Consider the following 25,754-nt stretch of genomic DNA (forward strand, 5'->3'; position numbering starts at 1 on the left):
CCTGGCGAGGAAGCTCTGGGAACAGCCACACCGTGGGCCGGGTTAAGAGGAAGCCCCCCTCCCTGCTCCCTACCCAACCCCCAAAGGGGAGGAGACTTTGTCCTGAGAAAAGTACTAACCTCAGTCCCAAGCAAAGTCCCCAGACACCAAAGGACAGGCCCCAGGACACAGGGACTAGGGGCAAGAGCAGCTGTCACTTCACTTTGCTGCCCTGGGGACCTCGAGCCAGTCTGCCTGTCGGGAGTGCCCGGGGGACCCCCTGGCTTCTTCTGCCCCTAATCCTTCCCCTCAGACAGCAAGAGCTTTCAGTACAAGTCTGGGAAATTGCACCCCAGATGTCACCCACCTCCCCATTTTCAGGTGGGCCGTGGAGACATCGGTCCGGACCATGTTAAGAACACTGCCCAGGCGGCCCGAGCTCCTGCTTAGGACTGATGGGCTCGGCAGTCTGACGGAGGGGAGCGCGGCTGGCCCGGAAGGCCGGGACCAACAGCCAGGAGGCTCTTCTCTGGAAGAAAGACTCTTGCCATGTCAGGTGGCTTCAGGCACACCAGGCTCCCATGGACAGAGCAAGAAGAACCCAAAATAGGCCATGTGTCCACCTCAGACCCAGACACCAAGCAGGGTTACTGTAGCTAACCCCTGGGCACAGGAAGGCGGAAGGCCTGATCCAAGCATGTAAACTACTTGCGAGCCTTTGTCTCTATAGCTCTGCTGAGGTGGGACCACAGACGCCGACCAGGCTCCCCATGGCCTGCAGAGCCCTAGCGAATGAACCGTTGGTCCTAGGTCAGCCCTGGTCCCTGGAGAGGGGCAAGGGGCCTCTTCCAGGGACCGGTTACCTTCCTCCTTTCCTCCTTGGAACGTAGCCAGGGCCAAAAGAAGCCATGACTCAGATGCCCATGGCCTGTCCTTAGGCTCACGGACATGGGCAACTCAGCCCTAATTAGGGTCAAAGAGCAAAAATGGCAAGCAGCCTAAAAGCCCACGAAGAGCCCGAGAAGGCAGGACTCTTCCTCCGCAGGAGTCCAGGGAAGGGGCTGCAGCCTCCGGCAGACTGGAATGAGGGGTAAGTCCCCCAGTCCGTGGGCCGGAAGCCCTTCCCAGGGAGGACACAGATCCCCGGGGCCCAGCTCGGGCCAGCTCACCCCATTGCCCCGGGCACCCTGAGCCCCGCCTCACTTCCCAGCACACTGACAGGTGGGTTTCTAAGCCGTTGCAGTCATCTAGGCCTCCCAGCACCTGGGGCGGGCAGCTCAGGCCCAGCAGAGGCCCTTGGAGGCATGCCGGTGAGCGCTGGGTCCTACCCAGGGCATTCCAAGGCGACGGGCTGTGGACCCAAACCCTTGGGCTGCAGGCGCCAGCCGGCTCGGGAGGAGGTGAGGGAGGCCGGGCCGCAGCTACGTACACAGGGCCGTGGTAAGTCGCTGGGGCTGGTTGTAGTGGACCATGGCCACACAGAAGGTGTTCAAGGCCACCACGCACAGCACCACCCAGTAGAAACTCTGCGCCTTCACCATGCGGCGGATGAAGAAGCGGAACATCTTCTCCTTCCTGCGGAAGTACGACGAGCCGTCCGTCTTCCCACTCTTGAGGCTGGCACGGGCGAAGGGGGACCCTGGGGGAACAAGGGGCTCACTGAGGACACGCTTGCCCTCACAGACGTGGGCCCCGTGGACACACCCTCGAGGACACGCTCCCCCAGGAGAATACCTCGCAAGCCCTTGCCCCAGTCAGGTTGAGCTCAAAGCCCCGGTTCTAACCACAGGCCCTGTGGGCTCCTGGCATTTGGCTGCTTGCCCTGCAGTGGGTCCTGACCCCACCCCTGTTCACAAGTGAGGGGACCAAGAGCCTTGCTGGTCTCCATGGTTACCAGGCTCCAGATGGTCTCCAGCCCCTCCTGGCCACCTGCCAGTTGTCCCAATGCTCCCAGGCCATCCCAGCTCCTCTGTGGGCCTTGAAGAGCACTGCGGCCTCTGGCTCCCTCCCACTGCAACTCAGAGATCGGCAGCCACTGGCTACCGGTCTTTTTGAAAAAGAATTTATTTATTTATGACAGAGAGAGATCGTAAGAGAGGGAACACAAGCAGGGGGAGTAGGAGAGGAAGAAGCAGGCTTCCCGCAGAGCAGGGAGCCCGATGCAGGTCTCAATCCCAGGACCCCGGGATCACGACCTGAGCAAAAGGCAGGTGCCCAAGCGACCAAGCCCTCCAGGACCCCTGGCTACCTACTCTCCAGTACTTCGACTGGAACCCAGCCAGCTGCTTGGTTTGCAGCTTGTCCGAGGCGGTGGTCCCAGAGCGGAGACAGAGGCAGGTGTAGCCCACAATGCCCAGCACAGGCTCCAGAACGCCTACGCGTGAGGCTCCCATGGCCGCCCCTTGTCTCCACGTTCCCACTGCCACGGCTCTACCATGACCCTAAGCATGGAATTCTCCCCACACAAGCCCCTCTCCACAGCTGCCTACACCCCAGCTTCACATCTGCATCTGCTGTCACCCCCACAAAACACCCTTCTCTGGGCACTCCTTCCAAAATCAGATCACTGCCCCCCAGCAGTAATCCCACCATCTGCCCCTGTACTGGCTCATTGACCTGCTCTGTGCCCAGCTTCCAGGCCAGACGGCACACTCCGTGAGGACAGGACAGGACAGGGCCTCCCGAGAGCCCATGTGCTCCCTGACAAGCAAGTGAGTAGCCTTCCTAGGTGCTTGGCAGTGGCAAGTGTGCACAGCTCAGTCTCTCAGGACAGTCCGTGTGTCTGCAGCACATCACGGCCTCTCTGGTGCTTTCAATAAGGGCCTGGACCTGTGTGAGCCTCCAAGGGTCCAAGCCCAGTCAGCTTGGGCACCGGGCTCCTGGGTGCAGGGGTGTGGGGGTGTGTGGGGGCACACAGACTCAGTGGGACAGTAATAGCATTCTGGGGTTGATGTTTTCTTGAATTCAGTGAAATGAGGACTGGCCCTGAGGCTTTGGGAAAGACGGATCAATAAGCTGACAGCTGTGTCGTGGGGAGACACTGGGACCCACAGCCACAGGCCCAGAAGGAGCAGTTCACAGGACAGGGCCAGCAGCCGGCCCTCGGAGCAAACTTGCAATGCCCGATGCCATACCCCATCCACACCCATGGAAGACACTGCCCCATCACAGCCTCCTGGGGAAGCCAGGACACAGCCTCACGTTCCAGGCACCAGACACCGGCCACCAACAGTCAGAGTGACCTCACTCCACAAGGACTCTGGGCCAACCTTCTTGAGGCAGCAAAGTGCCAAGGCCACAGCCAGACACACCCGCTCCCTCCTCAGAAATAAGGCCCAGAGGGAGGCAGACAGTGTGGACCAGGAGGGACCCACACACAGGCAGAGCCACACACACCCATCCTGAGAGCCCACTGGCTCCTGAGTCATTTAGAAACAAAGCCACACACACACCCTAACCATCTCACTCTCAGAGAAACAACCACACACAGAGTCACACAGGTACACATCTGTGGACACACACAGGGCCACGCTGGGAAGGAGGGGACATGTGTGCACACACGTGAGACAGGCAGCAAGTTCTCCAGGGTAGGCTGCATGGCCCTGCCCATCTCGCTTTCTGGGCCAGGCCCGCGAGGAACCGGGGGGGCCTGCCTTGGGAAAGACCTCCCACGAGAGCTATCTTCACAGGCCCCCCGTACCCACATGCAAACAACCACACGCTTCTTCACTTGACAAGGCAAACCCAGACAGAAACGTTCTCGGCCACATTTGCACAAAACCATGCACCCCTACTTGGCTTCTGAAGCCCTATCTCCCAACACCCTCCAAGGGACAGGAGGGGAGTGAGAGAACGGCAAGCTGAGCGCGAGGTGCCCCCCTCAGTGCCCAGGGAGACGGGTGCCCACATGCACACAACAGCAGAACCAAGACCAGAGGCCTGCCTGCTTCCCGGCCTCCACTTGGTCAGGGATCCGGGACACGCAGGCAAACACGGCACAGGTCCCGGGTCTCTGGAGACAGAGACACAGGCCCTGGAGGTCAGCCTTTCCCAGCAAGCAGCGACCATGTGGTCAGGTCGGCTCTGGACAGTGACCCCAGCTCTTTGGTAAAACTAGGGTCTACGGTGAACACGGACCCCCTGCACATCCAGAGTCGTAGCTCCGGGTGGGGAAACAAACGGTGAGGGACTGGGACTACCTCTTTTCACGCTGTGCATTTTCCATGTTTAACTTGATCAGTGTACATTCTTTCTAAACAAAAAGCTTACTTCAGGGAAAAAGATGCATCGTCAAGCTAGGAGAAATCAAGCATTCAATCAGCTGTAAATGGCAGCTCAGTCGGGCATTAGTGAGAACAATGGACGGCTGTACAGAGCATTTGGGTTTCCTGCCATCACGCCCAAAAGAGGGGCTCACCCATTCGTAGAAAGTCTTCGCTGGCCTGTGTGACAATCCCATTCCTTCCAAAGACACACACAGAGCTTGGGCCTGAGTGGCAGAGAGAGGACAGAACGGCTGAGATCCATCCCCGCCCTCAATGACCCTACCCATGGCCCCTGAAGGGACGGAGAAACGTGTTTCCCTCCAGCTTCACTGCTGCACTCGCCAGTGTGGAATGGTGAGGCGACGATGGCCAGCAAGCCCTAGAGACAAACTGCCTATGGCATGTGGCCTCACCCCGTCACAGCCCAGAGATCTCTTTCGAAACAGATCCTGGTAACCCAGACTGCGCGGCTCCTGTAGGGTTCAGTGAGACGACGCTGGCCACGTGGGGCTCAGCCACGGGTACCAGAGACAGCGAGGGCAGAGGCTGACAAGCCCAGGGCCTGAGACGCCGCCACCCTCAGCTCAGGCAGAGGGACAAAGGAGGCGCCGGGACAGGGAAACCCATGCGCGGCTTCTGTCTTCCCTGCCCAGCCCCACACCTGAGCCCGTCCGAGCCTGCTGAGCCCACGGGCCCTGCCTGCCAGGGACCCAAGAAGAAAAATCAGCAACATCCCAGGGACTCAAGGACAGCACCAAGCAAACCAAATAAAACTGAAAGGAGAAACTTTCTGCAGAAAAAATAAAATTCCCTTCAGCAGAGGAAAGGAAAGGAGGTTCACTCTCAGAACCCAGACTAGTGGCCTGAAGGGCGGAGCACAAGCCACGTGTGGAACAAGGGGAGAAACCCTGAGGGACAGAGGGTGAGACCTGCAGGAGCAAAGTGGGGGACAGGCATGAGATAAGAGAGATGCAGGTGCAAAAAAGATGCGAGGGCGTGAACTCCTTGAGAAAAGCCCCCCACGAGGGATGGCCCAAGTCCCAGGGGCAAAGGAGGAGCTTCTGACCCAGAACCGGAGCCGCAGCCTCCAGGACCTCCGTGGCCCCCAGGACCTCCATGGCAGGGGGACAGCAGGGACCAGTGTGACACCACAGAACAGCAGGGGCAGTCGACACAGAGGCCTCGTGCCACAGAGAGGAGGACACGGGACAGTCGGTAGGAAGCCAGACACCTTGTGTAAGAAATTAGGAATGTCCTAAAAGAGCAAATCAAACTAATTTAGAAAGATGAACCTACTAAAGATATAAGAGGAAGTCATGACATTCAAGAAAAGCAAGTCTACAATCAGGTCATTTTATGTAACTTCCTACATATGAACCCTGCACAATACAGTGTAATAAAACAGGCAGACAGACAGACATTCCAACAACAAGCAAGCAGCAGGAGCAGGGTCAGCGCGTCCTGGACAGCCTCCAAGGGGTCAGCACCTTCCTGCCGCAGAGCCAGACCCCCAGCCGGGCCACGTGGCACACGCTCCCCGGACTTCAGGCGTCAGTGCCCAGCCTACCCCGAGGCGCACAGTGCCCCACATCCCCTGAGGCCCACGCCCAACTGGCCAGCAACGCTGTCACCTTCAGGCTGTCCCTGAGTCTGGCCACCAGACACGCCCGTGGCTGCCATTGCGGGTCCAATCCCTACATTGGCCTCGGAACAGGCCCCACTTCTGCCCTTCCTGCCCTTGGGGCTCCCCTGCACCCAAACTGGAGCCAGATGGCGTCTCCACTCTACAAAACCCCCCGCGGCCGGAGTCCCTGAATGTCCCTCGCCTTCCACGGCCTCCTGACCCCCAGGCCACTCCAGTCCAGCCACACCGGCCCCCCCGCAGGCCCTGCGTGTGCCACGCTCCTCCCTGCTTCAGGGTCTTCTCGCGTGTTGCCAGAAGGTTCTCTTCCTCGGGGCTGGCTCCCTCATGTCCTTCCATTTTACTCAAAGGCAACCTTTCCCCAGGGGGCCTTCGGGGCCTTTCTCATGAAAACCCTGAGCCCCCTGCCCTCCATGCCCCTCTCTCGTCGGGTTTTCCCTGTTGCGGAGGTGGCCGGGACACAGGACACCCTTTCCGTGGTACCCTGCTGGCGTCTGCGGCTGGTGCTGCAGCAAAAAACCCGACAAGGAAGGGGCTTCCCTGCTCTGCTCCACCGGAGGCCCCCTGCCGGGAACGGTTCCCTGCACACCGTAGGCTCCCACCAACGAGCGACCGTGCGGCTATGTGCGGGGGGGATGAGGAGAATTACAAGAGAAAAGTGCAGGCGACTCGACAGAAACATGTTTGAAATGCTGAGAAAATGGAAGGTTTCCTCACAAGGCATAATCTATAAAACTGGCCCAAGTTCTTTTTACTTTGGGCTCGGTTTTGTCTCACCTTTAAAGAACACACTATTTAGGTGTTATTTAAATTATTCTAAGCCATAGAAAAAGACTTTAAAAAAATCTTTCCAATTAATTTTACAAAATCAGAATAAAAATCCTAGGTAAAATAGAAATAAAGGGGACTCTAAATATTGCAGTCGCATGATAAATTTGTGAAAACTGTAACAAAACTCAGACCCACAACACACGTGAGTCTCTTACTAGTTAGCAGACGCAAACCGCCCAACAGAGAGACAGGGTGTACGCAGAGTCACCAAACCCAACTTAGAGGGAAAGCCAACATTTAAAGAGACCCCAGGTCCCGAGCCGCGAGTGCACGAGAACGGCAGTCCCGGGGAAACGTCCCTTCAGCGTCGGACTGGCCTCCAGCCAGCCGGACTCAGAGCATCTCCCACGCACCCAGAGGGACGGTGGGTCCACATCCACCCACAGGACAGAAGCACTGGAGGGAAGGACAGAGGTCGACAGGGCTTTGTTTAGGCAGCACTTTCCAGACAAGATGAAACTACTTAAAAATGAATGAATAGCCACTGACAGAGAGCAGCCAAACCAATTCTTGGGACCCCATGGGGCACCAAACGAGAATCAGAATCAGACTTCTGAGGGGAGTAGTCTCCAGAAAAATCTGTATGAAAGCATTTCTGCGACATGCGGAGATCTCAACACTGTGTGTGTGCACACGCGTGTGTGGGTGAGGGGCAGGTAAGTGATCTGAGAAACAGGCACAAACCCCACGCCACTGACACACATTTACTGGGCCTGTGTGTGGAGAAAATGAGACGACCGATGGCAGATGACCGATGACTGGCAGATGACAGACCAGGAGACACCCAGATTGACAGCCCGATGGACAGACAGAGACAGAAGCAGGTTGGCTGGTAGGTAAACGCCTCATAGAGCTGTCTCACGAGTGCGACCCCACCATGAGGAGCAGACCTCCGCCTCGGGCCGGCTCAGGGACTATGGGCAATCATGGCCACCTGACCGTGTCCGAATTGGGCTTCGCAGCGACAGGGCACCACCACGAGGGCCCTTCTCCACCTGCCGAGGTGGAGACCCATGGCCGAGCCCTCTCCTGCTGCAGACCTCAGAGCAACAGGGCATTTATTGAGAAAGGGCTGGCATGTCTGATAGCAGCCTCAGGAAGGGAACGAAGGTGGTCCGTGTGATTCGATGAACCAGAACTCTCCTGTCACCATTTGAGAAGACGGGGACGAGGCCAGAGGCCCAGGAGCACGGAAGACGGGGGCTGGGTAGGAAGACGGCCAGAACCCTCGGCCCTACAGTCAGTGACACACGTGCAGACCCTCTGTCATGGGGTGCGGCCAAGGCTCTGCATGTACCCAGGCGACGGCAGAGCCGAGGACAGTCAGGGCTGCACTGCCGTGAACGAGTCGCGGGACCCAGGCAGCAGGGAGGTTCTAGGAGCCAGACATGGGGCCCACCCCTGCTGCCCGGTTCTGGGCAAGAAAGCTGAGTGCACACCAGAGGGCAGGAGGCACCTCACAGGGAAGGAAGGGGGCCCCAGCGGGGCAGGCAGGAAGCTAGGGGCACCCGCTAGGCCCAGTCAGAGGACAGACCCCGTCCAGCCGGGCGGACTCCAGCACACTCACCGACGGCACAGAGGTCAGCAAACCGGTCCTCACCCTCCTCAGCGTGGATAAGGTCGTTCCGGCTCTTCTTGGCAGCTGCCCTCTTCAGCACTGCTTTAAACAAGCATGGGGAGAGGGGGCTGCGTGAGCCGGCACCCAGCTGCACGTCCCTCAGCTGAGGGGGCGAGGGCCTTCCTGGGGGTCTCCTCCCTGGGCCCCCGGGAGCCTCTCTCAGTCTTCAGGGCAAAGGGCAGAAGGAATTCAGAGGCGAATGTCGCCGCTCTGCCTTTTCTCAGCGATGACGCCAGCGGCTATCAGGGAGAGCAGGAGAGCCCTGTGTGGAGCAAGTCCAGGCTGCAGCCAACTGTCCCCACAGCCCGCCCCGAGGCCAGGTGAGGGCAGAAAGGTCGATCAGGTCTGTAAACGTTGAGCACAGATCAGCTCAGTGCCCCAGATGCGGGTTCAACTGAGGCTACAGCAGATGCGGCCAATCCCTCTGACCTTGGCTTTGGTGTAAAGGGAGAATAGCCTCCCTGCCCCCAGGCCGGTACCTGTTGCCAGGCTGGTGACCATGGCCACGGGGCTCTCGTGGCGACCCCAGCAACCCCAGGCTGTGCTGGGAGCTACATCGCCCTGAGCCCCGGAAACAGGTACAGCTTGACTTCAGCCTGAACTCAGAGCTTCTAGAAGCAGCACCGTCCAGAGGCTCTTCCTGGGACAACGGGAATGACCTAGTCTCTGCTGACCAGCACAGCAACCTCCGGCACCATCTGGCTTCTCAACGCCTGAAGAGGGGTGGGTGAGCCTGAGGGACGGGTCTCCCACGTTTGCTTCCCTGGGCTTCTGCGTGAGCTGCCAGGCCGGACAGCACAGTGCTCAGGCCTGCTGGGATCACATGCTGCCCTGAACCACAGTGGGACACCCAGCAGGTGTGGTGTCTGAGCCCATCGCCAGCTACGTCCATGCTGGGCCGTGGCTCACCCCTCCCCAGGAGCTGCCATGACTTCCAGAACGGGCTCTGCCCTAACGGACGTGTGGCCGTGGCATCCCCAGTGTGAGTGTGCTCACGGGTCTCGCTGGGTACACGGTGCTAACAGTGGTCACCTACCATCCAGAGGGGACTTCTCCTCTGCATTCTTGTCCTCCTCGGCCAGCATGACTTCCTCTGTGAGCGAGACACAGCCTCAGGTTGGGGTCTTCCCACCCCAACCCCTGACCAGAGCTTAACCCCCAGGAGCACACAGGGTGAATGCCCTCTGCTTCTCAGCCCTTCCAATCCCAGAAGCCCATGGGGCTTGCGGCTAAGCTTTCCCTGCTGAGACAGACACCGTCATGTGTCCCACAGGCAGTGCCACACAAGGGGCACCTGGCCTGTTCCCAGGCTCACTTCGCCCTCCCAAGAGCAGCCACCCACTGGCCGAGCTCCACGCAGACAAGGCACCTAAGGAGGCCTGGCAGGCACCCCATAGGCAGGGAGGTACGCTGGCCGTAGACTGGGGGGCAGTCAGAAAGCCCCAAGCCCGCTGCAGAGCACAGAGCGGGCTCAGGTCAAGAGTCAGGCGCCTTCGTCCGACAGGCAGAAAGCAGTCCCAGGAGTGGCTTTGCTGGAAACCTCCACTGAAAAGGCCAGTGTCCCCAGAGCCACACAGCCACCTGGTGTCAGGACCCTGGAGAGCTGGAGAACACACTTTAGACGCCCCAGCTCCCCTCTCCCAGGCTGGTCTCATTCTCCCCAGGGCTGCTGACCGAGGCCAGGCCAGGAGCACGCCTGCCGCCCCCGGTTCTCACCGGCCTTGAAGATCCACTCCAGGTACCCATTGAGCTCCCGCTCGATCTGCTGCTGCCGGCGAAGCTTCAGGAAGGCCCGGCGGTTCTCGACCCTCTCACGCTCCTTGGCAAACTCTCTGCATTGCATAAGCCCAGAAAAGGAAGAGTAAGTGTGAGCACGGCCACCAGCCCACGGGCGTGTGGAGAGAGTCAGAGGGAACCGGGAAGAGGCTGGGACATGACAGTCAGGCCATGGGCCGTCCCTCGCCACCAGCTTGAGCTCCCTCAAGGGGCCCAGCTGAACGCTCCTTCCTCAGGACCCTCCAGCACAAAGGGACACCTGTGCATCCCAGTCCCCTGGGGCATTCCTGAGAGCAGGGACAGTGCCACAGCCCTGCCCAGAGCCACCCGAGGCGCACACCCTCTGCGTGCCAGCCTCTGTCATCCGCACCCTCCAGAAACCTTCTCGGTGAGGTCAGCCCAGAGGCTTCCCACTTTGTTTCTTCCACTGGTTCCAGAGCCACCTTCCACATTCCAGAGCCACCTCAGCCAAACCTGGGAGGCTCATGAAGACGAGGACAGAGATCTCTGCCCTCCTTAGCCCTCAGCAGCCCAGCCCCAGCCTTCCAGACAAGGTTTTGGACTCACACTGCCAGAAGGAAGCCATCCACACACATGGGCACATGGGCACGCCCAAGTACACACACACTTGGCATCCAGCATGGCAAGCTTCTCAGGCCAGGTCCTCAGAGGACAGGCAGGCATGCCCCTGCAGCCCAACAGCAACGTCTATCCTCAGAGGAGTGGCCATTTCTCCTCCAAGAGAAGCAGCTTCTGGGCTTGGTGCAGTGAGCCCAGCAGACCTCACTCCTGGTCCACAGCCATGGCAGGAGGGAGAGCTCGGCTCTTCCTGACCCAAGCTCATGACCAGCATCCACCAGGGCCTGAGCTGTGGCAACCCTGGCAATGAGAGCAGCCAGCTCCTGCCTGGACCTCCCATACCCCGCAAACCCCAGCAGGGACTGGGGCCCCCACCCCTCCTCCCCTCTCTATCCAGACTCCATCCCTTGGCCCTAATGAGGGCAGAAGGGCCTGGGGTGCAGCCCCACGTGAGTCAGTCCCAGAGCCACCAGCAGAAACGTGCAGCAATTCAGGCCCCGCAGAGCAGCCACTTCTCAAACGGCAGTGAGCAGCGGGCCTATCCTCTCTAGGCTTCTGCTAAGAAAAGCCCCAAGAGGAATCCCTGATCCTGACCCTCTGGCATGTGCTATGGGCAACAGCCCAGGGCATGAGGAAGGACAAGCCTGGAAGGGCTCCAAGCCAGCCCTGTAGCAGCGTTGCCCAGATGTGGCCGAGCCCCGGAGTCCTACAGGGCAAGCATTCCCCAGGACAGGCTGCAGACGTGGCTTCTAGTCCGTGCAGCCGTGGAGTGCAGCCAGCGTGGGACCTGCCAGCTGTGCACAGTCTGCTGGCTTTAGGGGCCACACTATTTCCAAGCCTGCTCTGCCTGAAAGAGAACCCTAGGGTCTCTCTGCTGGGCCTGGATGCCTGAGGGAGGGCTCAGCTGAGACTAATTAGGAAAACTATCCTGTATCACCTCATCCCCAGAGGCCAGGATGCCCTCCAGTGGGAGAAGGGCTGGGAAGTCAGTGTGTCCGTGGCCCTGCTCCGTGAGGAGCACCCCCAGCTCCCCAGTTCTTTCTGCACATTCTTTGGGGCAAGCCACACAAAGCCACCCTGAGCAGGGCGCTCTCCCAACTCACCGCGAACCCACTTGTGTTCCACCTCCCCAGTGTGCACTGTCCTCAGCACACAGCCCACACTCCACACAACCTGCTGTCTGCCGGCCGCGGCAGCCTCACCCCTCCACACCCTCCAATTCCAGCCCCACGCATCCCCACAGCACACAACGCGCCCCTCTGGTTATCCCTGGGCCTGTACCCCAGCTCTTCTCTGCCAGGGAAACCCTCTCCCCCACTTTGCTGAACCCATTCCTGGTCTCCCTTTGGATCTCAGTGGAAATGCCTTCCCTGGGTGGTTTCCCTGAGCTCTAGGCCTCCTCCAGCTCAGACTATGCGGCTTCTTCAGACTAGAAGTCGTGCATCCATCCACTGCGTTGTGCACCTGCCTGTCCCTACGGAGGTGCCTGGAAAGACATGCTGGTAACATACCCCTTACAGGAGAGGACTGAGGCAGAGGACACATTCCAGAGCCAGAGCATGCAGGCCTTGGCTACACGGACCTCTCAGTGGCTATTCTTTTCCAGGCCCTTTGGTCCACCAGCCTCTCCCTGAGCCCACCTCTGGAGCCCCAGGCCTGAGCAGGAAACTCCAGAGTAGGCAGGATGGAGATTTCTCCTCTAGTCTTCCGGGGGTATCATACTAGTGTGGGACCAAGCGCAGGCCAGGCCTTCCTGACCCAGCTTCCCCAGACTGATGGGAAGGCAGGATCCCCAAACACCAGCCCCACCTGTGCCCCCAAGTACACACCACTTCTGTAGCCTCTGCCCCATGCAGGACAGGCAAGTACAATGTGGGGTCAGGAAACCGTTTTCTCCAGGAGGGAATCCCCGCCCTCACCCTCCCTTGTTCACTCCTGGAGGAGCTCAGCACAGAAAGGGGTCTGGAGAGGAGGAGCAAGCCAGGGGTCAAGGCTGGGGTGGAGAGCCCAGTGACCACCACAGTCGGCATATGGGGCTGCGCCATCACTCTCCACTACAGCAGCAGAGGGACCCTCTAGGCTCCGGGGCTGCCCCAAAAGCACACAATGGACTCAGGTGAGCTCCAGCAGCGGTCTCTCCCCCATCTCAGGGGACAGGGTGAAGGCCAAGGGTGGAATAGAGACAAGGAGGCCAGGGCCAGGGGATAGTGAAGGGAGAGTCCAGGACAGCAGCACAAAGGACAGAGTGGCCCGCGCTCAGGACGACAGGAGGGACCAGCACAGAGAGGCGCCATGAGGCCAGGCCAGGCCTCACCTTCCCCACATCACACGCACCCACGTCCGACCGCAGCATCTGCCCCTCAGCCTGAGGACACGGGAGGGCAGGCGACGCACAAGCCCACGTGGCTGCTTACCCAGAGAGCACGCCCAGCACCAGGTTGAGCATGAAGAAAGAGCCGATGATGATGAGAGGGATGAAGTACAGCCAGTTCCAGGTGTTGCCAGCCGCGTCATTCGTCTGCAGGCGAGAAGGAGGTGAGCAAAAAACGGGTGGCAAGACCCACAGCCCCTGCTGCAGAAACACCCTCACCCCCTCCTCAAATACCTGGCAGGGCCTAGGCAGGGAGTGTTCCGGGGCTGGGGGAGTGCCAGGACCCGCAGCAGACCTGCCTCCCTGGCCCCACAGCACTTTCTTTTTTTTTTTTTTTTAATATATTTTTTTTATAAACATATATTTTTATCCCCAGTGGTACAGGTCTGTGAATCGCCAGGTTTACACACTTCACAGTACTCACCAAAGCACATACCCTCCCCAATGTCCATAACCCCCCCCTTATCCCAACCCCTCTCCCCCCAGCAACCCTCAGTTTGTTTTGTGAGATTAAGAGTCACTTATGGTTTGTCTCCCTCCCAATCCCATCTTGTTTCATTGATTCTTCTCCTACCCACTTAAGCCCCCCTGTTGCATCACCACTTCCTCATATCAGGGAGATCATATGATAGTTGTCTTTCTCTGCTTGACTTATTTCGCTAAACACGATACGCTCTAGTTCCATCCATGTTGTCGCAAATGGCAAGATTTCATTCCTTTTGATGGCTGCGTAGTATTCCGTTGTGTATATATACCACATCTTCTTGATCCATTCATCTGTGGATGGACATCTAGGTTCTTTCCATAGTTTGGCTATTGTGGACATTGCTGCTATAAACATTCGGGTGCACGTGTCCCTTTGGATCACTACGTTTGTATCTTTAGGGTAAAAACCTAACCAAAGAGGCACAGAATCTATACTCAGAAAACTATAAAGTACTCATGAAAGAAATTGAGGAAGACACAAAGAAATGGAAAAATGTTCCATGCTCCTGGATTGGAAGAATAAATATTGTGAAAATGTCTATGCTACCTAAAGCAATCTACACATTTAATGCAATTCCTATCAAAGTACCACCCATCTTTTTCAAAGAAATGGAACAAATAATTCTAAAATTTATATGGAATCAGAAAAGACCTCGAATAGCCAAAGGGATATTGAAAAAGAAAGCCAAAGTTGGTGGCATCACAATTCGGGACTTCAAGCTCTATTACAAAGCTGTCATCATCAAGACAGTATGGTACCAGCACAAAAACAGACACATAGATCAATGGAACAGAGTAGAGAGCCCAGAAATAGACCCTCAACTCTATGGTCAACTAATCTTCGACAATGCAGGAAAGAATGTCCAATGGAAAAAAGACAGCCTCTTCAATAAATGGTGCTGGGAAAATTGGACAGCCACATGCAGAAAAATGAAATTGGACCATTTCCTTACACCACACACGAAAACAGACTCAAAATGGATGAAGGACCTCAATGTGCGAAAGGAATCCATCAAAATCCTTGAGGAGAACACAGGCAGCAACCTCTTCGACCTCAGCCGCAGCAACATCTTCCTAGGAACAACGCAAAAGGCAAGGGAAGCAAGGGCAAAAATGAACTATTGGGATTTCATCAAGATCAAAAGCTTTTGCACAGCAAAGGAAACAGTTAACAAAATCAAAAGACAACTGACAGAATGGGAGAAGATATTTGCAAACGACATATCAGATAAAGGACTAGTGTCCAAAATCTATAAAGAGCTTATCAAACTCAACACCCAAAGAACAAATAATCCAATCAAGAATTGGGCAGAGGACATGAACAGACGTTTCTGCAAAGAAGACATCCAGATGGCCAACAGACACATGAAAAAGTGCTCCACATCACTCGGTATCAGGGAAATACAAATCAAAACCACAATGAGGTATCACCTCACACCAGTCAGAATGGCTAAAATCAACAAGTCAGGAAATGACAGATGCTGGCGAGGATGCGGAGAAAGGGGAACCCTCCTACACTGTTGGTGGGAATGCAAGCTGGTGCAGCCACTCTGGAAAACAGCATGGAGGTTCCTCAAAATGTTGAAAATAGAACTGCCCTATGACCAAGCAATCCCACAGCACTTTCTTGGAAGCTGCCCTGGAGCTCTCAAAGGACCAAGGACAATTAGCACTCCTGGTCTCTGCACAGCCAAGAGGAAAAGCCAAGGAATTTGCTCCAGGGAGCCAGAGGCTCCCCCAAAACCTGGAAGGCTGCATGCCCAGCCTCTGCTCGGACACCTCCCCTGTGTTCCCAGGCTACTGGACAACCAGTCAGCTCTACAGACATGTCTCCTGAATAAAGCCCAGGGGCCCCAGGCCCAAGTCTGGTTTTCTGACTGCAGCGGTCTCCACAGCTCAGAGGCTGTGAGGTCCCATGCCTTATTCCCCCCATATCAAGAGCAAGCCACAAGTCCCCAAGGGACAGTTCTCACCACGGGCCGGGCTTCAGCCAGAAGCCAGCACTCAGGCATGATCCAAAAACTGAATGCAAAGAAGGGCATCTTGCCCAGACCTTGTGACTTTTATAATCTGGGTCTCCTGACAAAACACCAAAAGTGTTCAGTTTTCAGCTGAAACTTATTTGCCATACCAAAAACCAGAAAAAGCAAAAACTGAATGAAAAAAGACGATCAATAGATGCCATGATGGTTAATTTTATGTGTCAATTTGACTGGACCACAGGGTCCCCAGATATTTATCAAACATTATTCTGGGTGTTTCCACAAATGTGTTTTTGGATGAGACGAACATTTTAATGGCTAGAGTAAAGCAGATTGCCTTCCATAAGGTGGTGGACCTTATTCAATCAGTTGAAGATCTGAAAAGAAAAAAAGCCCGCCACTCCTCCAAGTAGAAGGGAGTTCTCTCGGAGACTGCCCGCATACCTCCTCTGTACCCCTGGCTCTGTCAGGTCTCCACCTGCGGGCTTTTGGACTGGGACTGCACCCCTGTCTCTCCGGGGTCTGGAATCTGCCAGCCTAAACTGCCGATTTGGACTTGCCAAACTCCACATTCACAAAGGCCAATTCCTAACAATCAATTGATCAATCTCTCTTTCTCTGTCTTCATACATATCTATATACACACACATACGTATGCATCTTATTGGTTCTTTATTTCTGGAGAACCTGACTGATACAAATGACTGATGATACTAAGAGACAAAGATGAGAAAAGTATCTGACATAGATTTTAAAGCAGCCATCATAAAAATGCTTCAAAGGATAACCATGTACACACTTGAAACACACTCAAAAAATATAAAGTTTCAGCAAAGGAATTGTATCAGCAAACAAATAGAAGATACAAAGAAGAACCAAGTGAAAAACTTAGAACTAAAAACCACAATAATCAAAATAAAAATCTAAATGGAAAGGTACAGGGCACCTGGGTGGCTCAGTGGGTTAAGCCTCTGCCTTCGGCTCAGGTCATGATCTCAGGGTCCTGGGATCGAGCCCTGCATCGGGCTCTCTGCTCAGTGGGAGCCTGCTTCCCCCTCTCTCTCTACCTGCCTCTCTGCCTACTTGTGATCTCTGTCTGTCAAATAAATAAAATCTTTAAATGGAAAAGTACGACAACAGAATGGAGAAGACAGAGGAACGAATCCGTGAACAGTAAAAGAGAACAACAGAAGTTACCCAGTCTGATAAGCAGAGAGAAACCTGACTTTAAAAACAAAAACAGGGGCACCTGGGTGGCTCAGTTGGTGGAGCATCTGCCTTTGGCTCAGGTCGTGATCCTGGGATCCTGGGATCCAGCCCCGCATCGGGCTCCCTGCTCAGCAAGGGGGTCTGCCATTCCCTCTCCCTCTGCCCCTGCTTGTGCACATTCTCTCTCTCTCTCTCTCTCTCTCTGTCAAATAAGGAAATAAAATCTTTACAAATAAATAAATAATAAATTAAAAATAAAACACAAAAACAAGAAAGAAACAACAGAACAACAACCTGTGGGACTATAACAAAAGATCTAAGATTCATGTCATCAGAACAGCAGAATACAGGAGGAAGAGGAGAAGGCTGTTAAGTATTCAAAAAACACAGTGCCCAAAAGCTTCCCAAGCAAGTAAATAATAATGTAAGACCACAAAGGGGTCTGAGTGTCTCAGTCGGCCAAGCATCCAGCTCGTGATCTCAGCTCATATTCTGATCTCAGGGTCGTGAGTTCAACCCACACTGGGCTTCAAAAGAAAAGAAAAGGAAGGAAAAAAAAGAAGAGAAAAGAAGGAAAGGGTAGGTAGGGAAGGGAAGGGAAGAGAAGAGGAGAGAAGAGAAATAAGAGAATAAATCAACAAAATTGAAAATAAAAACAATAGAAAAAATCAATTTTTTTAAACTGGTTCTTGGGGCACCTGGGTGGCTCAGTGGGTTAAGCAACTGCCTTCAGCTCAGGTCATGATCCTGGAGTCCCAGTATTGAGCCCTACATCGGGCTCCCTGCTTGGCAGGGAGTCTGCTTCTCCCTCTGACCCTCCCCGTTCTCATGCGCTGTCTCTCTCTCATTCTCTCTCTCTCTCAAATAAATTAAAAAAATCTTTTTTAAAAATTTGGTTCTTAAAAAAAAACTATTAAATTGACATACCTCCAATAATACTGACTAAGAAAGAAGGAGAGAAGACAAATGATCAACATCATGAATGAAACAGGGAATATCACTCCATAGACCCAGCTGCCATCGAAAGGTCAATGAAGGAATGTCGATGTACGTTCGACAACACAGATGAAACAGAGCAAGTTCTCAAAACACACAAACTAGCACAACTCATCCAGTATAAAATAGCTAAATTTAATCGTACTATAATTATTAAGGAAAGTGAAATTTCAAAACATTCCCCCTAAAAAGGGCAGATATATTGATCAATAGATTAGAACTGATGACCTAGAAATAAACCCTTACACTAACGATCAATTGATTTTTTAACAAGGATGCCAAGACAATGCAACGGGGGAGAGAAGTCTTTTCAACAAACGGTGCTAAGACCACCAGAAGCTGAATCCCTACCACACACCACATGCAAAATTACGTCAAAGTGGCCAGAGAGCTAAAGACAAGGACAAAAACTACCAAACTAAACGGAAACTCAGAAGTGAATCTTCATGACTTTGGGTTAGGTCATGAATTCTTAGCTATAACCCCAAAAGCACATGGTGAAAATAAAAGCAGAAAAATGGGACTTCATTAAAATAGAAATCATTTGTACTTCAAGTGACACCATCAAGAAAAGGAGAAGACAACCCACAGGATGTGAGAATGTATTTATAAATCATCTATCTGGTAAATGTCTAACATCATAACATATAGAGAAAAATTACAGGTCAATAGCAAAATGACAAATTAACCAATTTTAAAATGGGGAAAGAATCTGAAAATACATTTCTCCAAAGAAGACATATAACTGGTGCGATCAGCACATAAAAACGCTCATTATCATAAGTCGTTAGAGGAAATGCAAATCAAAGCCAAGATGAAATACCATTTCACTTCATGGGTGTTTGGTTAAATTTAAGTTAAATCTTAACAAGATGTTGTCAAGGATGTGGAGAAAAAGGAGCCTTCGCGCAGTTAGTGGGGATGCAGGCCGGCGCAGCCATGGTGGAAGACAATATGGACGTCCCTCCAGAAGGTGAAGACAGCTGCCTTACAGCCCCACAACCGCACTATGGGTATTTACCCCCAAAATTACAGGAATACTAATTGAGAGGGATACGTGTACCCTAATGTTTACAGCAGCGTTATCTACAACAGCCGAGGTATGGAAACAGTCCAAGTGTCCACGGATGGACGAATGGGTGAAGAAGATGTGACACATCTAAACACAAAGGAATGAAATCTTGCCACTGGCAACAACAGGGATGCAGCTAGAGAGTGTAACGCTAAGTGAGATACGTCAAGCAGAGAAAGACAAATACCATATGATTTCACCCACATACGGAATTTAAGAAACAAAACAAATGGAAAACAGAAAAAAAGAAACAGAAACAGAAAGACAAACCATGAAACAGACTCCTAACTATAAAGAACAAAGTGCTGGTTGCCAGAGGGGACACGGGTGGGGGGATGGGTGAAACCGGATGGGGATTCAGTAGCGCACTCATCACGTCGGTCACAGGGTGATGCGTGGAAGTGCTGAATGACTCTACTGTACACCTGAAACTAAGAAAACGCTGTAAAAAATAAGAGAAATCACTTCCATCATGAATGAATGAATGCATGACTACTTTAAAAATTAAATTTTACTTTTGCTTAAATTTTAAAAAGACAGATGACACCAAGTGTCGAGGAGAACACAGAGAATTCAGAGCGCTTGTGCACGCCTGCTGGGATGGAAGGTGCTGCAGCCACTGTGGGAGTCACTCTGGCAGCCCCTCAGACGGCTACACACACAGTTACCACACAATTTAGCAAGTCCATGGTTAGGCAAATACGTAAGGAAAGTGACATATTCCACACAAAACTTGTGCACATTTGTTCACAGTAACGTGATTCATGATATAAAAAAGTTGAAACAATCCAGGGGCGCCTGGGGGGCTCAGTGGGTTAAGCCTCTGCCTTCAGCTCAGGTCATGATCCCAGGGTCCTGGGATCGAGTCCCGCATCAGGCTCTCTGCTCAGCGGGGAGCCTGCTTCCTCCTCTCTCTCTGCCTGCCTCTGCCTACTTGTGATCTCTCTCTGTCAAATAAATAAATAAAATCTTTTAAAAAAAAAGTTGAAATGATCCAAATTTCCATCAACTAATGAAATATAAACCAAACAGTATACCCACTCAGTGGAATCATATTTGATAATAAAAGCAGTGAGATAGTGCCACGTGCTACAACATGGACAGACCTTAGAAACACAAAGGTCGACATGCGCTATGACCGCATTTAGAGGAAACGTCTGGGATAGATTAACAGAGACAAATATATTCGTGGTTGCCAGGGGCTAAAGAATGGGAGAAGGGGGAGGGACTGCGGCGTGATGCTAAAGGACACGGGGTTTCCTTTTTAGTTGAAAAAAATCTTCAAAAATTAGGTAATGTTGACAGCCACACAACCCTATGAACATACAAAAACCATTAACTATATACTTTAAATTGTTAAAATTTATCATATGCGAACTATATCTCAAAAAGGGTTATTTGAAAAAAAAATCCATAAAAGAAATCTCTAGGGCGCCTGGGGGGCTCAGTGGGTTAAGCTGAAGACCTTCGGCTCAGGTCATGATCCCAGAGTGCTGGGATTAAGTCCTGCAATGGCCTCCCAGCTCCGCAGGGAGTCTGCTTCTCCCTCTGACCTTCTCCTGTCCTATGTTCTCCGTCACTCTCTCTCTCAAATAAATGAATAAAATCTTCAAAAAAAAAAAAAAAAAAGAAAAGAAAAGAAATCTCTAGACCCCGATTATAGAATTCTACCAATTCTCTAAAAAAGAAACAATACCACTTATATAAATCTCTTCTAGAAAATGGAAGAGGAAGAACTACTTCCTAATTCATTTTCTAAATCTTGTATTGTCCTCATACTAATATCAGGACAAAGACAATTCAAAAAAGAAGGAAATTACAGACCAAAAGCCCCATGAATATAGATGCCAGAACCCTCGATGAAATATTAACAAATAGCACTGGGCAATATATAAAAATAACTGTATACCATGACACGTGGGGTTTATTCCAGGGATGTCAAGCTGTTTCAAAATCCCAAAGTCAGTCAGTGTAATCCACCACATTAACAAGCTAAAGAAAATATCACATTATCATATGCGGAGACAATATTTTATAAAATTCAACACCCACGCATGATAAAACCTCTCAGAAAGGAGGAACAGAGGACATGCCTCCGTGTGATAAAGAGCATCCACAAAAAAACAAAAAAACCTGCAGTTCACATTATATTGAACTTTTTCCCTATGATTCAGAGCATGGAAATAGGATTGTTCCCCCACTTCGTATCCAACACACCAGTGGAAGTTTCAGCTCCAGACCAAGGCAGGAAAAGGAGCCAGAGGGCATAGGAACATACACAGGCCTTGTACGCTGAAAACCACAAAATTCCAATTAAAGAAACGAGAGGGGACCGAGGTAAACGGAGATGCACCATGTTCCAGATCGGAAGGCCCGGCACGGTGAAGACGCAATCCCCTCAATCAGAACAAAATGAGAAAGATCAGCCTACCTGGTGATTTGTTTACATCACAGCCACCGTGATGAAGACTGCGTGGTTTTGGTGAGAGGGACACATAGGTCCCTGGAATAGATAAAGACCCACAGGCGTCTGCCTGGCAAAGTCAGAGGAACATACAACTCCTGACCTTGGGTTTTGAGCTTATGCCCCACATTGTGTGTAGAACTTGCTTTAAACAGGAAAGCAACAGAAACAGACCCACACAGAACCCAGCCAACTTCTTGGGCAGAGGTGCAAAAGCAATTCCGTGGAGAAAATACAGCTTTTTCAACAAGGGTACGTGAGGACCCAGACATCCGTAAGCTCAGAAAGTAAGGACGGAAGGGAAGACAGGAGAGACGTGGGGAGGAGAGTCTCAGCCTAACCTCACACTTCATATAAAAATTAACTCAAAATGGATGGCAGAGTGCATGTTAAATGTAAAACAATTAAACTTTTGTTTAAAAAAAGTAGACGAAAATCTTCAGAATTTAGGACTAGGCAAAGAGTTTTTATACTCGACCCCAAAAGCCCAATGCACAAAAGGAAAAGTAGATAAACTGGACTTTATCAAAATAAAAAATGATTTTTCTGGGGAAAAAAAATGCTTGTTCTGTGAAAGACCCGGTGAAGACTATGAAAAGTCAAGTTAATGGCTAGGAAAAAATATTTGCAAGTCACATATCTGACAAAGAAATGGTTTCTAGAAGACAGAAAAACCCCACAGTAAAATAACAATCCAGACTGTGGACACAGGGTATGAAGAGAGATTTCACGGAGAAGACACACGAACAGCGAATGAGCACGGAACAACACCAGCACCGTCCACCCTCAGAGGTACGGGCTGCACCAGAGTCACACTCACCAGACGGCTGAAGGTAAAAACAGTGGCAACGTCAGACACTGGCAAGGGCACGACAAGTCGCACACGGCTGGTGGGCGTGTAAAAGAACACAGGCCTCTGGGAAATGCCTAATTCCTTAAAAGAGTAAACATGCAACTACTGTACAACCCAGAAACTGTACTCTTAGGCATTTACCCCAGAGAAATGACAGCTACGTTTGCACAGAAAACCTGTATACAAGTGTGCACAATAGCTGAGCTCTCAATAGCCCCAAACTGGGAACAGTCCAGAGGTCCTGTAACGCGAGTGCCGGGCAGGGTGTGACGTCGGCCACACCCAATAATCCCCACGAATCCCCCAAGAATCACGTCAGTGAAAGTGGCCAACCCCAAAAGTAACGCACATACGGCTCCCTTTACTAACCTCCCTGAAGAGACAGCGATGGCAGATTAGTGGTTCCTGGAGGGGCGTGGGGGAAGGGTAAGAGAGAAGGGGGCGTGGGTACAGAAGGGCTACCGGGGGTCCTGCTGGAATGGAACATTCTGTGTCCCCACTGGGTCAGGCTCAGCATTCTGGTTGGGGTACGAGCCCCCTGCATCTTTAGAGGACACAGGTGACCGCTCCACAGACTTCCCACAACGGCATGTAAACCCTCAATTACCTCCAACAATCCCCGTCTCCCCTGCCGGTCCCTCCCACGATGCCCCCTGGGAGGCTCCCGGCCACAGCCAGATGCCGGCCGCTGTCCTCATCCCACACTGTCTTCTCCGGCACGTTCCACAGTTCTACCTCCACCTTGGACACTGCTCTCGCCCAGTTAACAGCATCAGACCTGGTTGGTGGCTTTCTGAAAACTGTTTTCCTGGCTCTGCTTCTCCCCAGCCCCTGGTGGTGTTCCCAGCCCGCCCCAGGGGCTCCACCTTGGTCCCCTTGGCCACCCCTTCCTTCCTACTTGGCTTCTGAACGTTGGAGACCCCCAGCAGCCGCGTTCAAGAACAGGCCGTCCTCGGCCTTCTTGGCTTCTCCTTCTACGCTCCTTGCCAAGACAGTCGCATCCTCTCGTAACGCTGAACACTGCCCTGACCTCAGATAGACCCCCTCAGCCCCGCCGTGTCCTCTGAGCTCCCCGTCACACACCCGGCCGTGCACTCGGCGTGTCCCTCCCATGGTAGTGGCTCTCTGAAACAGCCTGTGGCCAAAGCTGGGTCCTTGGGCTCCGCGACCACCCATGGAAACGAAACCGAGCAAAGATCTGGCTCCCAAGTCTCCCTTCTCAAGGAAAGGTACCACCCTTCACAGCGGGGAGGTCACACCCTCTTAGGGTCCTCCTGCCCCGACACCGCACGGCCTCGGCGCCGGCTGTGACACGCAGCTGGCGCCCCCCCCTGTCGGAATGCCCGGCAGCAGCCGTCACGTGACTGGCCCCACAGACACCCGGAGTCCTGCGCACCCTCACAGACCAGCTTCGCTTCCCTCCGACAGCCCATCTGAACGGTGTGGAGAGCCATGCAATAGATGCAAGGAGTCACGTATGCGGAAGTGCCCGGGTTTTGACGAAGCGAGACTGATTGGCTGACGGCAGACATGGGTGAGCCCGTGCGCACTGCGTGATCAGGGAGAGGGGCGCGTAACTAGAGCGGTGATTGGCCGAGGCGGTGGATATATATATAGTGGGGAGATTGCCTGTGGAAGAGAGAAAAGCGAGAGAGGAAAACGAACAAATAAAGAAGCTTGCCACCCATCACGTCTCTGGGTCGTTCTTGCCGGGGAGAGCGACAAGTGGTGCCGAAACCCGGGAATTCGCCCGCGCCGCGGAGAGGTGACGAGGTAGAGCAACGATACGGTAAGGAGTGCACCAATAACTGTCTAGAGACAGGGAGGTTCCCTGAAGACGATTGGAAATACGCTTGTTTTGTAAAGTTCTTCAGGGACGATAAGAAAAAGTTTTCCCGAGATGGGAAACGAGATTGCTAGGTGTAGAATGGAGGGCCCTCTAAAGGATATCCTTAAGGCAAATGGTACCCGTTTAAAAACGAAAACAGCCCGCGCTTTCTTGAGAGAAGTAGGAGAAGTTGCCCCCTGGTTTATAGAGGAGGGGCTCCTGAATATACCACAGTGGGAGCACCTGGGGGAGGACTTGAAACGATGCCCATCTGTAACTTCGGGAACCCTTGCCGTGTGGTCTTTGGTGAGAGTGTGTTTACAATCTACTCGAGAGCCCTTGAAGCGAGCAGTGTACCAGGGAGGGGAGGTTCTGGAGCAGGTAAAGGAGGAGTCTCGTAAAGGGTCCTCCCGAGACTCCGACTCTGAAAGTGAAAGTTCGGAAGGACTCTCAGATAGCGAGTTGCAGGACATAGGGGAAAGAGAGGCAGATAAGGAGGAGAAATCTCCCAGTCTCCAGGCATTACAAGAGTTGGAAATCGTAAGACAGCAAGAAAATTGTTTTGTTTTTTCTTGGAGAGTATCAGTTTTGCAAACTTCAGTTGTAAATTCAAAGGGCTGACTTTAGTTCTTCCATGGTAATGGCTTGAATAACATCATCTTTGGGATACTGCACCTCAGCTAAGCACATAAGTTACTCACCAACGCCCGTCTGTGTTAGAGCTCCCTTTCTCTTCATAGTTTTTAATGCTTCTACTATTAACAAGTCATCTAGTCTCTCTTGTGAGTCCCAGAATTGTCTGCTATCAGAATGTTGGAACACCACAGTGGGAGACTCGGCAGTAATAGCCAAGATACCGACGTATATCCCGATGCCAGTACAGGTGAACCCCGACAACCTGCCGGTGCTGCTTCGACATAAACGAGACTTTGGAATAACAGCAGCCATTACTGCAGCTATCGCAGCATCCGCCGCCGCTGCTACTGCTGCCGCGGTAGCGTTGACAACCTCAGTACAGACAGCAGCTGCGCTCAACAACGTCACAGGAATGGTCGCTGAAGCATTGGCTACGCAAGAGCAAATTAACGGACATTTGCATGCTGGGATCCTTATTGTAAATCAAAGGGTTGATCTTGTATTGCACCTGTTAGTAAGTGGAAAAAAATGTTACAGCAATCTGTTTCGTTCCTCAAACAGTGGGCCGGACTTGGTGCCATGGCTGTTCTCTTAATCACAGCTAACATACTAATGTTACGTTGGGTGTGTGGCCGTGTCCGTCGCAATCAACGACAATAACACCTCATGGTTCAAGCCATGATGGCTCTTGAAGCTGGTACCTCCCCCCAGATATGGCTAAGTATGCTAGATCGGTAGTCAAAGACGGGTAAGACTGATCCCACACCATAGCAACCTAAGACAGGGGCTCTTCGACCAGGGAGAGTACCCGATGACGGGTAAGCATGTGTGCTGAGGATTGGCAACCTAAGACAGGCACGATCCCTGCCATAAAATATAAATAAAAAGGGGGAGCTGTGGAGAGCCATGCAATAGATGCAAGGAGTCACGTATGCGGAAGTGCCCGGGTTTTGACGAAGCGAGACTGATTGGCTGACGGCAGACATGGGTGAGCCCGTGCGCACTGCGTGATCAGGGAGAGGGGCGCGTAACTAGAGCGGTGATTGGCTGAGGCGGTGGATATATATATAGTGGGGAGATTGCCTGTGGAAGAGAGAAAAGCGAGAGAGGAAAACGAACAAATAAAGAAGCTTGCCACCCATCACGTCTCTGGGTCGTTCTTGCCGG

The 25,754-nt window shown here is 52.9% G+C and overlaps 1 protein-coding gene across 1 annotated transcript in view; it reads right to left on the reverse strand.

Annotated features, from left to right (window-relative positions):
- The window catches only part of CACNA1B (calcium voltage-gated channel subunit alpha1 B), a gene marked incomplete at its 3' end in the record, with an annotated part of 179,569 nt that overhangs the window by 114,883 nt on the left and 38,932 nt on the right, over window positions 1–25,754 (reverse strand). Inside the window, exons 7-11 of the mRNA XM_059412121.1 lie at window positions 13,105–13,208; window positions 10,052–10,167; window positions 9,372–9,428; window positions 8,285–8,377; window positions 1,409–1,618 (exon numbers count right to left, since the gene is read on the reverse strand). Coding sequence (XP_059268104.1) covers window positions 1,409–1,618; window positions 8,285–8,377; window positions 9,372–9,428; window positions 10,052–10,167; window positions 13,105–13,208 — 580 coding nt within the window. The remainder of the gene's footprint in view (window positions 1–1,408; window positions 1,619–8,284; window positions 8,378–9,371; window positions 9,429–10,051; window positions 10,168–13,104; window positions 13,209–25,754) is intronic.

This window comes from Mustela nigripes, chromosome 9 (genome assembly GCF_022355385.1).
Source record: "Mustela nigripes isolate SB6536 chromosome 9, MUSNIG.SB6536, whole genome shotgun sequence".
Classification (NCBI taxonomy): domain Eukaryota; kingdom Metazoa; phylum Chordata; class Mammalia; order Carnivora; family Mustelidae; genus Mustela; species Mustela nigripes.